Consider the following 13,076-nt stretch of genomic DNA (forward strand, 5'->3'; position numbering starts at 1 on the left):
TTTTATTAATGTTAATGACTGTATCAATGTCATTATCAGACTTGGTTATTTAGTCTTTCTACGAGAACTGAACCCTAGCTATGCTAAATCAAGACTTATTAGGTTTGCCTTCCGATTCGAGGGTTTTCATTTTAGCCTTTTTCTCTCTCAAAATCTTTTTGATTGCCTCTAAGCGCGTTTTATATTTATTCAAAGCATTATCTTTCTCTGCTGTAACATCTACGCTTTCATTACCTCTGTTTCCATCATTAGGTCTTTTACTAAAGTACGAAAGCAGAATTCCATTGAACGCAATTCTTAATTTTTCTTTTATGAAAATGTAATAAATACAATTTAAATCACACATTGGGTTGGTTTTGATAAAGGTTTCGCTAGATTTCTCAGTTTCTTTTTTTAGAAGATAGTTTTGATGCTGTTCAATATCCTTAAAAAAAATTCGTGATAAAATGTCTTCGTTACGTTTGAACGCGCCAATCATTTTGGTCTTGTAGATGTTAGATGTGATCTCCATTAATCCAGTCTTCAGGGCCATTTTTACAAATACAAGATGCTTATGGAATTGTTTCTATAGAAGTAGATATTGGTTTGCTTTGTTTACGTTTTTTTACATTTCCAAATTTCTCTTTGCTACATTTCATGGCATTTTGATTGACATCAAAATGAGTTTTGATAATCTCACACCAAGAAGAATATAGTGAATAGTACGGTATTATTTATTGCAAACATCGTTTTAAGACCTATTTCGACGAAACAGGTGGAATATTTCTTTAAATACTTTATTATTATGTCATCACGAGCATTGTCAAACTTCAAATTGAACACTAAATGAGAAAAATCCAAAAAATATGAATTCAATTAAAATCAATGCGATTTGCTCGCGCTGCAATAATTATTTGCTACCAAAACAGATTGCCGGAATTAGTGACCTTAACAATCATCGTAATGTGAACTTGTGTAGAAGGTTTACAACTCCGTCTGGTATACCAGGATCTGGAGCAGGAAAGGGCGGAGGCAGCGGAGGATCTGTCAGGGAATCCGGCGGAGGCCTCGGCAAATACGGAGCAGCCCAAGAAGATAGTTACTTTTACGACAAACAGAAGGAGCAACTGGAAAAAATCAGAAAGAAATTGAAACTGAACCCTGAAATATCCCAGAAAGAAGACAAATAAGCTGAGAAATTAAGACAAAAAACACAAAAATAACCATATTTCAATACATATGCTTTCAATAAATTAAACGGCTTAATATCAAGAACTGTTTTTATATTAGCTTTAGTGAGACGAGTATTCAGTCCGAAGCCAGGTTCGACAAAGTAATTCCCTTAGCAATCTCACAGAGCAGAAAGACTTACGGTAGTTCAGTACTTACTACTTCTAGTTTTGCAGCCAGCTTAAGGTGGAAAGAGTAAGATTTGAAAACTTTTATTCCTATACCACTGGTGTTCCGTTAGCGCTGTGCCATCACGTTTACGAATTCTTCTATGTCCTGCCATTTTCGCCGTTGTTTGTTTAGTAATTGCTCTAAATTCACCACGAAATTCGCTAATTAGCAATACAATTAACATTCTCATCGGTGCGTATTCAATTTGTATGGCCGCAAATTAAGACCCGTGTCTAAATCAAATTTTCTGAAATGATTCTTATTTTTTTCACTATAAATAACCAATACTGAGTATTATTTGTACCTAGTACAGAAGTAGTTATGTTTTTTTAACAAAGAACTTTCTGGTCTTCGAAATGAAGTGCAAGGTATTTTGGTTGTTGATTATTCGTTGATTCTTTAATACTTCAAATGAAGTAATTGTAAGCAGTTTTTTTACTGGTTGGTAGGAGGACCTCTTGTGAGTCCGTGCGGGTAGGTACTACCACCTATTTCTGCCGTGAAGCCATCATGCTTTCGTGCTTAAAGGGCGGACAGCTATTCCAAATGCGTTAGGAGGAGGAATTTATGTTATGATGACCATGGGCTCCGGGAACTTCTGAACACAAGGGGAAACCTGAGCTCAAGCCCGCCTAGTGCAATAATAAAAACCTTTATAGCAAAATAGCGACAATTCACTCATCGACGGCTATGAAACTCACAAATGTCACAATTCGCCGGATAATTTAATTGAATATGTCTACGTAGCCTCCACCTCTTCCAATTATTCATCATCAATCATCATCATCAGCCTATAGCAGTCCACTACTGGACATAGGCCTCTTGCTCGCCACTGAGCAATATTTTATTCCAGTTATTATAAATAATAAACAACTTACACATCAGCAGAGTTTCTGCATCTCATTGGCTTCACAGTCCCAATTTTGCTTAATTTTCTGATGCCAGACCCTATTGCAAGTCTTTATAGATGGATCCGCTTTGTCTAGCTAAAATGTGATTAATAATTCTACTACTTCTATCTCATGTAATGTCAACGTTTACGTTAAGACATCTCTATCTATAGAGACTCTATCTATAGACTCTTCCAAAAAACTTTTACCAGTCTGTCCATAAACATGATAACGCTTTAATGTTAAGCTAAAAAAACATTTTTTTTAATGTAAGCTGAAATGATACACCCATCTTCCAAATTTTGTATGTACATTATCAAAATCAATCAATAATAATGTACCTACATTATCAAAACTTATCAATAATAAATATTATGTGCTTAAAAACAAAAAAATACGTTTAAATATCTTATATGTACTGCTACTTAAATAGCAGTTATTTTCATCAATGTTTTTCCTGTTGATATCGGTCAGGATATTAGAGCGGGCATACAAAATTGTAGCATAAAGTATTGTCATGGGTTCTTCATACGTGTGCAAATTTTCAAGTCAATCCTCGATATTTTGAAGTCGATTTAAATTACATTAGAAAATTTCTATACATACAAACTAACACACATACACGCCCAGCTAACAGGAGCGTGTTCAAAATGTTTTTTTATTTTTAATTACTCACTTTTGTTTACAGATATTGGAACTACTATTACTTCTGACGTGGTCATCAATCAGGTATGAGAATTCTATTCCTAATTGATAATTCTTGGGTCGAGTATTATAAGTCTATTATGAAAAAATAAATAGGAACCCAGCCTCGATATAGATACTTAACGTTCAATAAAAATGTAGTGAAGATTAAACTTGCAAAATTAGATAAGGGTGAAAGTTGAGTCAGCAAAGGTACGAATATCCTATCTGTTCCTGATACCAAGCTATTTGAGCTGCGGTTTTGTGATTATACACTTGGGTAAACATTTAATTAGATGCGCTGTAAATTTATAAGTCATCTCATATGTCCATCTAAAGTGAAACCAACCAAAAATATAAATTATATATCATGAAAATTCACCGAAAATTTTCGGGTTGACGGATACGATAACGGAATCTGCCTTTTGTTCATTTTGCACCGAAGTTAATGATGCATTTTATAACAATCTTCGTTCTTCGCTCTGACGTTAGATTCGACCGGTTTTCTTGTCCACTTATTTCACTATATATCGTTTCGTATTCATTTTTTTGTGTTTTATCTTACAGCTTCTGCACGAAACCTGTCACTTCCAGTAAACATAGCCTGAAGAGTCTTATAGAAACTTCGGACGGAACATACGATTGTGTTTGTTCCAGAAAGAACCGAAATGCACCTTTAATACCGGAACTACTTGGGTCATCGAACATTCAACGAATGGCAATTTACTTATATAAAGATTTGAATTCAAACCAAATTAAAATGTACATACCGGGTGTCGAAAAGCAAGAAATGATGCCAGATTACGCTCTTGAATCTGGTGATAAATTTGGAGACGTACCAATCGATTTGCGTATACAAGATTTGTTTGATAGTAATCTTAACATCGTAGTATTTCCCAATAAATTAGCTGTACATAAGTATGGAAATCCAATTCCATTTAATTATGCATCGACCGATATGCCATTGAAGTCGGCGCCACAAATAAGGAATCCAAAAAATTTCAATAAATATCTTACGTTTTTAAATGGGAAGACTGATGCGTTCCCAGGAACATTACAAGAACATCTGGACAGTACCAACGGGGATTCTGTTCCACTGTACGCGCATAATTTTAATAATCTCATCAGCCCAGTCCATTCTCAGTATAATCCCAATAAAAATCCAGATAAAACAAAGGAGTACGATGATTTCAGAATATTTGAGAAATGGCTGGACCAGCAACTGGGACCCTTGATGGCGAACCAAGATACAAAACTACTAAAGAACTACTTATTTGGTATGCTAGTAAAACGTGGTATAAATATAGCAGATAAAGACGCTTCAAAGGATCCAAATGAAATAGCCTTAGATCTTTCGAATGTTAAAACGCATTATGCCTTGATCGATAACGCATTGATGTATAACGACACAAATAATATAAGAATCAATATACCTAATCCACATTTCGAAGCCCTGGTTGTTTCTTTGAAGCACCCTCCAAGGATTCTTGGGTACGTGCCCATAGATACATCGAACGGTAAAAAATTTAAATCTAAAAATCACGATTCAAAGTTTCTGGAAACGTTCGGGGTTCAATACGATTTCGGCTCTTTGAATGGAATGAAGAACTGTGTTGATGGTCAATGTGAAACGGTTCCAGTCCAAAAAAATCTACAGTTGAATTTAGATCACGATGATGACAATAAAGTCGAGAAAAGTATCGTCCACAAAAATATTGGTGGATCGTTAAGGAAATCGGATAATTACAACAATCAAGTATTCAGGCTATTAACGAAATCCGAACCTAATTTCGATATGTCAGAAGAAGCGGAATTTGAAAAGAAACAATCAATCGAGAATAAATCTCCTAAGCTGATGAAGACTTTGGTAAAATATATAATCGGTAAAGTTAACGAAGAGGCTCCGGAGGATGATGGAACAGATTCTTCTCATGAAGACGGGCCGGCTGTGAGAATCGTTGGAGGGTCAGCAGCTACAGGCAGTGGTACTCCATTGAGCAGTAGAGGTCGATCAGGTCTACCGTAATCACGATAAACGAAATGACATCGTATTTAGGTTAATGACAATGGCTAACTTTCTTACGGACTCTGATTATGTATTAATTTTAATAAATCATTGGGTTTGACCGCATTTTTCTTTACGATTTTTATTGCATCGACGAAACTTCTTGAAATTTTTTCTTAATTTGTCTTAACATAACTACTACTATCTACTGTCTACTACTGTTCTTATGCAAAAAAAGTAAATGCCAATAACTATTTTTAAAAAAGTTATTTTTTATATCTTAAAGCTATTTTTATAATTTCAAACAGCGACATCTATATTCGTTAATTTAATTTAATAACAATAATACAGCTACTCAGTACTAGATGCCATTACACTTTGTAATTTAGCGCCCTCTTCTGGAGTTATGTTCGTATCAAAAATTCCAAATTTCAAACTTCTCTAACCAAATTCTTTTTAATTACGTTTTAATTTCATAGAGGGCAGTTGAAACCCCGTTTGGTAGTTTTCTAAATAGTTGCACTAGATGTCACTAAAATAAATTAATTTAAATTAAATTAATTAAAATTAATTGAAACAATGCAAGCTTTTTAATTATGTATATATATATCTAAATTACACGACAAAAACGAAATGTACCTAACGATTTGTAAACGTGCAAAATTTATGTCATGTTAAGTTTACCTTGTACATTGCACACTATCAAAGCAAAAAATAATGCAAAAGTCTAAAAGTCATTGTAATGCACAGTGCCATCTGTTGGAAAACAACACAATGAGAATTGTGATTGTTGTTACATTTCAAGACTCAAGTTCAACAAGTTTAAGTAACTCGCTAGACGCTCGCAGTCACTGACTCACTGAACTGTTTGATACGGACCGACTAGTTAGTTGAATCCTGATTGCCGTGTTCGTGGTTGCTTTTGCGCTAAAAATATTTCCCGCGATTCAGATAACTTTAAAGTATTCAACTACCACTTTTTTCAATGACAATAACTTAAACTTTAATGTGTTGTTAATATTACGATTACCTCGACTCAAAACAGCATGTTCGAAAAATAAAACAGCAACTTTAACGTGAAAAACGCTTTGTTTATAAAATTTCGCGGTAATTCTAGTGTTTGTGAATGGTGTACCTATCTCAGATGTTGTGGGTATAAAAGGATGTTGATGTGTTTAAGCAACAACTCTGAAGTTTAATGGAATTCTGTGAACGGTAAGTGATTTTTAAGATTAAGATATCGATTTTTTTTTAAATATTTTTTTCTATTAAGGAAACTTTCAATTTGTCACTTGTAAAACACTTTACTTGTTCATTCGTCGTTTTGACTCATTATGATAATGAGATATCAGTTTTTTTTTAAATGTCATAGAAGTGAATTCGAGTATTACGTCGCTGTAACGAATAATTATGAATGACATATGAATTAAGGGATTAATAAAATACGATAACTCATTAAGAATAAGCCCATTATTCGCTTATATGTATAAACCTCTTGTCGCAGTATTTGTAATGGTACTGTAGAACTATCACTGTAGCATTTATTTTTCTAAATGCCATGTTTTGTTGGTAGGTACCTAACGTGACAGGAATACGCGGCTGACAACTAAATAAAATAAAAATAAATTAGCAAACGCGCTAAATGTATTGCCGTTTCCTCAATCAATAAAATATTATGTACTAAAAATCTTTTTTTATGATGAACATAAATGATTCGCAAAGTATATGAGGTCGGTCGCTCGAAATTGTTTAAATATTACGAAACAAAACTGTTCAAAACATTTCACGGTATTATTAAGTTTATAGCAGGCGGCGACTTGAATATGTCCCTGGCATTGAATTTATGATTAATTACCTTCAGTTGGGTCTTATGTTATGATACATACTAACATGTAAAAAGTTGACTGACTTAGAGAAAAAATCCCATTAAGTTTACAACATTGATTAAGCTACTGCATTATTTTCATCACGTTCTAGTTTGTCAATGAATGAAACAAACATTGACAAAGTTCTGAATTTGCAATCGAGGTGACGGACAGCCGCTGCTTGCATTGCTGCAAGATATAGCATTTGTCTCCAGAAAACCGGAATATATGGTGAAACGTTGCTTGGTCATTCAGGCTGCGGCGAAGAGATTGCAGTGCAGCATCACTAGTACTTACAAACCAATGACTAATTCGAAACAACTTAAATGCCAATCCGAGGCCTATCGTTCGCAAGGTTTGCAGTCAGACAGCGAGCTACGGTTTCATGTCGCCGAAAAAAGCCTTTACAAAAAAACATAATATATTAATATGCAAATTTAAAAATCCACTAGACACGAGACACAATTGTTGTCCCAGTCTTGTGGGGTAATTGTAAGGAGCTAATGAGAAGAGTATTTTGTGACTCTCATTCTGGTGGCTTGTTTTCTTTTTTTTTCCCTACCTAAGCTGATGGTCTAGAGTCTAGAGAGACCATATCAGCGTCACCGAGCTAGTAGCTCACGGGACTCAAACCTGAAGACGTTGCTAACACGAATCTTAGCAAGAGCCGTGCTTCGCAGAATCTACCACCGGATCGGAAACGCGACCCACTGAGAAAATCCGGCGAGAAACTCAGTGGGCTCGCGTCGGTGGCTTTGTGTTTAGTAAGGCTTACTGTTATGTTAAAGTTTCCTGATTCGTTCGTGAACCTTTATATTTTACTCCGCTTGCAAATCAAACTTTGTCTGTCTGACCTTATTTGGTGGCGAAGGTCACGCATAACTCGTGATACTTGATCTCCCTCGAAAAGGGTATTTTTTGCCGTAGGGTGTGGATGAGGGGGCAGACTTTAAATATTCATACTTCAGATTTAGACAGCTATTGAATGTAACTGTTGCCGTCTCTTTTCCGGAAAGCGAGCGTTGGCACATACTTTGTACGGCACACGTGAACATTGACGTCATTGTTTAGTACCTTATATCTTTCTCGTTACCGTACGTATGTTATTTATAACTGCGTTTATCGGCTGATAAGAGTCATGAAGACATTCCCTTGTTACAGGTCTCAGTTACCCTCCGAAATCTGTTTGTCGTTAAAATTAGTCTGTAAAATTTTCCTTTTGTGTTGTCAAATATTATAATACCAAATATTTTCCTCGTACCTACCATTGTTCTGCGTCTAGTTGTTACATTGAAATGCAAATGTGTTATTATACGAGCATTTGGAAATTTGTATAGCATTTTATTATATCCATATAACATATTATATCCTTTCAAGTTTAGATGCGACAAAAAACGTCGTGGCCTAACGGATAAGACGTCCGGTGCATTCGTGTTGAGCGATGCACCGATGTTCGAATCCCGCAGGCGGGTACCAATTTTTCTAATGAAATACGTACTCAACAAATGTTCACGATTGATTTCCACGGTGAAGGAATAACATCGTGTAATAAAAATGAAACCCACAAAATTATAATTTGCGTAATTACTGGTGGTAGGACCTCTTGTGAGTCCGCACGGGTGGGTACCACCACCTTGCCTATTTCTGCCGTGAAGCAGTAATGCGTTTCGGTTTGAAGGGTGGGGCAGCCGTTGTAACTAAACTTGAGACCTTAGAACTAATATCTCATGGTGGGTAGCGCATTTACGTTGTGGATGTCTATGGGCTCCAGTAACCACTTAACACCAGGTAGGCTGTGAGCTCGTCCACCCATCTAAGCAATAAAAAAAATAAAAAAATCGTTCATCGCAAATTATCAATAGTGATATCATAATATATTTGGAGTGCAATTTTAGCATAATATATTCGCAAGGCGATTTATTTCAATTTACATACAATTTACATCAATGAACTGATGCAATGAAAAATCGCGACTGTAGTCAGAGATAATCGATAGCCTTGAAAAATCTTGATTTTGTGGTTTTGATGCTGTGTTTTTTCGGAATGTACAGGCGTCTTCAGTTAAGCGCATAAACTAATCATTTCTAAATAATTAACCAAAATATTTTATATGGCGCGTTGTAGACTTTCGTCACCTTTAACTATAAACGTAAAAAAAAAACTTCCGGTAATCATGGCAAAGGAGTTGTAAAACCTAAAGTCTACCACCAATTTAGCTTGCCGTGAAACTGCATGGACACCACCATCTTTGATATTTCTGCCGTGACGCGTCATGCGATTTAGAGGGTGGGACAATACTCACGTCTCAAGGTCAATGGTGACATTCACCTTGTCTGATATCTATGGGTGCCTGTAACAAGTTAACACCAGCTTAGCCGTAAAATGCCAATCTGGCCAATCAGCATCTATTTAGAAATAAGAAATATTTACGCAAGCCCTGCATCGCGGTAAGTAACTAGAACAATATTGTGTAACATACGGAAGTCATTATAAGATACTGAAGCGGAAGTTGAAGTGTTTGAGAGTTTATAAAAAAAACGGTCAGTATTAGAATGCAAATTCTTAATTTGAAAAAAAACGTCAGTGACATTATAGTCCGCGCAACGGATAGCCTGTGTTATTGACAGTGTCAATACTGTAATCGATGTCTATGACGGAATTTTAATGTTTGCTTTAGCGTTTGGATATGGTAATCCAATGCTCCAAGAAATACACCTCATCCTTTGTTCTAAACTTACAACTTTGTTAGACCCCATCCATTTAGCATCAGATCCAATTCTTCAGTATAAATATAGCCTAGTATAATTCTCGAACTGCTAGCAGTTTTAAGACTGAATACCTAACGGTTTTCTGGGAGTCATGTTACGCACGTAATGAGTGCTCATAATTGCTCACGTTGCTAGCTAACTGTAAACAATGTACTGTAATCTGTTTACATACACTTCTTACTTCTAGAATTTTTTTGTTATTGCTTTGGTGGTTGGACGAGCTCACGGCCCACCTGTTGTTAAGTGGTTACCGGAGCCCATAGACGTCTACAACGTAAATGCCTTGAGATATAAGTTCTATGGTCTCAGTATAGTTACAACGGCTGCCCCACCCTTCAAACCGAAACGCATTGCTGCTTCACGGCAGAAATAGGCAGGGTAGTGGTACCTACCCGTGCGGACTGACAAGACGTCCTACCACCAGTAACAACGACTTACAGACTTACACAATTTTATTACTTCTTTCACGTTTTTAATTATGTATATTCGTTCATGTGTTTTCAATAGAATTTTCCGGAATAAATCGCTGAATGTCATGTACTTAATGCATTAAAAAGTTAATAAAAGAATACAATATAAAAGAATATAATTTTACTGGTGGTAGGACCTCTGTGCCCGCGCGGGTAGGTACCACCGCCCTGCCTATTTCTGCCGTGAAGCAGTAATGCGTTTCGGTTTGAAGGGTTGGGCAGTCGCTGTAACTATACTGAGATCTTAGAACTTATATCTCAAGGTGGGTGGCGCATTTACGTTGTAGATGTCCATGGGCTCCAGTAACCACTTAACACCAGGTGGGCTGTGAGCTCGTCCACCCATCTAAGCAATAAAATAATAATAATAATATATGAATCGGAATCGTCATGAACTTATTAAGATGAAGTTATTTCTTAAGTAGATTTAATAATATATTCCTCTTAATACTGTATAATCTATTATATGTATGTATGTGTGTATGTATGTATGTATGTATGTATATGTATATGATTTTGTATATATACTTTTTTTTGTATGTATTCGTAACTTAACATAAATTTCATTGCACCTACCACTATTTACTCTGCACTACCTTTGGTTGACTGGTAGAGAATGTCTTAGGCATTAAGTCCGCCAATGTAAATTTTACATGAAGTGTAATAAATAAATAAAATAAATAAATATTTTTTTATTCAATTTAAAGTTTTACATACCAATTACGACCTCTAATCTCTCTCCGCTGTCGGCTGGTCCCAATCACTGGTCCGTGTTGAAACGTTTGCCCGTATTCGTTGTATTGTTAAAATAATTACTATTCGACAATCGACGCAACGGATAACGCTTAAGTAATCAGATGTTTGCGAAATTATTCTTCAAAATGACTTAGACTTAGACGAATCTCAACTTTTCCTATAAAAGCGGTACAAAGAATTTCTTTGATTATTAAAAAAAAAACCAAACGAATAACAATTTTTTTAAGGAGTTTTATGACCTGGTTGGTGACTAAGACTTTTAAGTCGCGTCTTATTTTTATGAAAAATGATAATATGGAGTGAAATGAAATGAAGTTGATTAATTTGAGACAAGCAACTGGGATAAAAGTAAATAAAATTATATGGGATGAAATATAATCTCTGTAAAATGGTGGTCATTTACTGTACATTACACATTAAAATCTTCTAGAACTACCTTAATTAAAAACAATTTTACGGTTTTAGTTCATGTTTATTTTATTCTCATTATGTCGGTTCAGATGTACACACGAATATTTTAATTTTCATGGTCATAGATGATTAAAGGGGCGTCGGTCGACACATGAAGCTTTCACCATTCCGATCCGGTAGTAGATTCATTCGCGAAGCAGCTACTCTTGAGTTGTTAGGTCTCCCTTGGAGGCGCTCGGGTAGCTGTTAGCAAATCCCAACCCCTCCTGGCTGAGCCCTTGCTCGCCAACCTGCCCTGGTAAAACTAGAAAGGCCTCCGGGCCACCAGTAATATCTCAAACATAAAAAAAAACATGAATCTTGTTTTAAATTTTTACTACCGTCTAGTTTACGTCAGAAAGAATCTAATGCGAAAAATCTGTAAAAGTGTAATCTAATTATGTGTATGAATCGCGATAATCGATAAAAATGCTATAAGATTCTTCTACTAGATGCTACTACTAACTTCAAACACTAGTATATCGTAATATGAATTCACGCTCGGAAGAAGCTAGTATCTTCTTCGCAAATTGACCGAACGAACGCTCATAAAACAATATAACTGGATATTTACATTTAGAACTAGAAGAAGTCAAGTCATGTATAGAATACCTTCATAGCTCAGTAAATACAAGTCCGTACTTAGTATAGTTGTACGGATAAAACTACATTTTGTTTATTGTTATGATTCATGTAAATCTAAAAGATAACATGTTTTGATATACAATTTTATGTCTTTCAATATCTCAGTATTGAAATATGGGGTAATGCTAGCTTGTTGATAGTTATTCTGTAAACAATAACGATCGTGTTCCTTATTCTAATGACGTAAAGTTGAGATTCGTTTACGGTATAACCAGCGCTTTGTTTAAAATGTGTGCTAACAGCATAGATCAAGGAATTCTACGCGTAATAAATACATGGATAGTGAGAACGTATTAATAATATTATTAATACGACAGGGCTAAATGTATGAAATAAATTATCGAGACGTTTAAGTCGCCATCTATATTGCATCTGTGAAAAACCAAAATTAACTAAAATATTTAAACTCATTCGAACGATGCACTCAAAGAATTTAATACAATTTCTTTTTTTCATTAAGAAAGAAGAGTATTTGTTTCTCAGTGGCGATAGGCTGTGTTGTTAAACCCTTTGCTAATTAGTCCCGTCGTCCTGTTATTGCTGTCTCAAAATCGTTCTTACTTTTCATTGTGAAGACGCGTATTATTCCAATTAAGTCAAAATATCGTAAAAAAAAGAACACACCTGTGGTCGTCGGCTAAAGGACGAGATATCCAGTGCACTTTTAGGGAGCGATGCGGATTCCCCATAGACACAGCCCACTGAGTGTCTCGCCGGATCTTCTTAGTGGGTCGTGATTTTGATCAGGTGGTAGATTCTGCGAAGCACTGCTCTTGGTAGGGCTAGTGTTGTCAAATTCACTGGGGTTGAGCTCGTGAGTTCGCGTACCCCTCCTGGCGTACTTAGAACAGCCCCAGTTAATAAATAAGAGCGATGCGGCCGTCTCTGGGTACGAATTCCGCAGACAGACGTACCATTTTTTCTATCGAAATGCGTACTATGGATGTTCTAGCAGCTGTGAATTCTAGTATGGATGTGACAGCCGTTATATAATACCTACTATTAAGACTTCGACTTCAAGGTGGGTGACGTCAGTAACTTATCACTAGTGTGTTTAGTGCGTATTTTTTAACGTTCTCGATAGCGTAAAAGTTAACTCAGATTTGTATTTATTATTGTAGTGTGTTTAGTGCGTGTTTTTTAACGTTCTCGATAGCGTAAAA

At 35.7% G+C, this 13,076-nt stretch overlaps 3 protein-coding genes across 7 annotated transcripts in view; all 3 read left to right on the forward strand.

Moving 5' to 3' along the window:
* The first annotated feature begins 775 nt into the window (after positions 1 to 775).
* Positions 776 to 1,169, forward strand: Ai-b (testis-specific ATPase inhibitor-like protein). The gene has a single exon (XM_028186995.2). The coding sequence runs from the start codon at positions 846 to 848 to the stop codon at positions 1,167 to 1,169; it is 324 nt and encodes a 107-aa protein (XP_028042796.2). The 5' UTR covers positions 776 to 845.
* Positions 1,170 to 2,760: 1,591 nt separating this feature from the next.
* Positions 2,761 to 5,090, forward strand: LOC149499572 (uncharacterized). Its single transcript, XM_089739777.1, has 2 exons — positions 2,761 to 2,999; positions 3,522 to 5,090. Exon 2 carries the CDS (start codon positions 3,670 to 3,672, stop codon positions 4,978 to 4,980), a length of 1,311 nt encoding a protein of 436 aa, XP_089595903.1. The 5' UTR covers positions 2,761 to 2,999; positions 3,522 to 3,669; the 3' UTR covers positions 4,981 to 5,090.
* A 705-nt stretch (positions 5,091 to 5,795) lies between these two features.
* The window catches only part of tsl (membrane-attack complex domain containing protein torso-like), a 70,389-nt gene continuing 63,108 nt past the window's right edge, over positions 5,796 to 13,076 (forward strand). For 4 of the 5 annotated variants that reach the window (XM_089739801.1, XM_089739802.1, XM_028188049.2 and 1 more), the window contains exon 1: positions 5,848 to 6,174. The gene's annotated coding sequence lies outside the window, so the exon portion shown is untranslated. Of the gene's footprint in view, positions 6,175 to 13,076 lie in introns of all 5 variants that reach the window. The other variant, XM_028188032.2, reaches the window with a different exon arrangement.

Source organism: Bombyx mandarina, chromosome A1 (assembly GCF_030267445.1).
Source record: "Bombyx mandarina strain Sakado chromosome A1, ASM3026744v2".
In the NCBI taxonomy this organism is placed as follows: domain Eukaryota; kingdom Metazoa; phylum Arthropoda; class Insecta; order Lepidoptera; family Bombycidae; genus Bombyx; species Bombyx mandarina.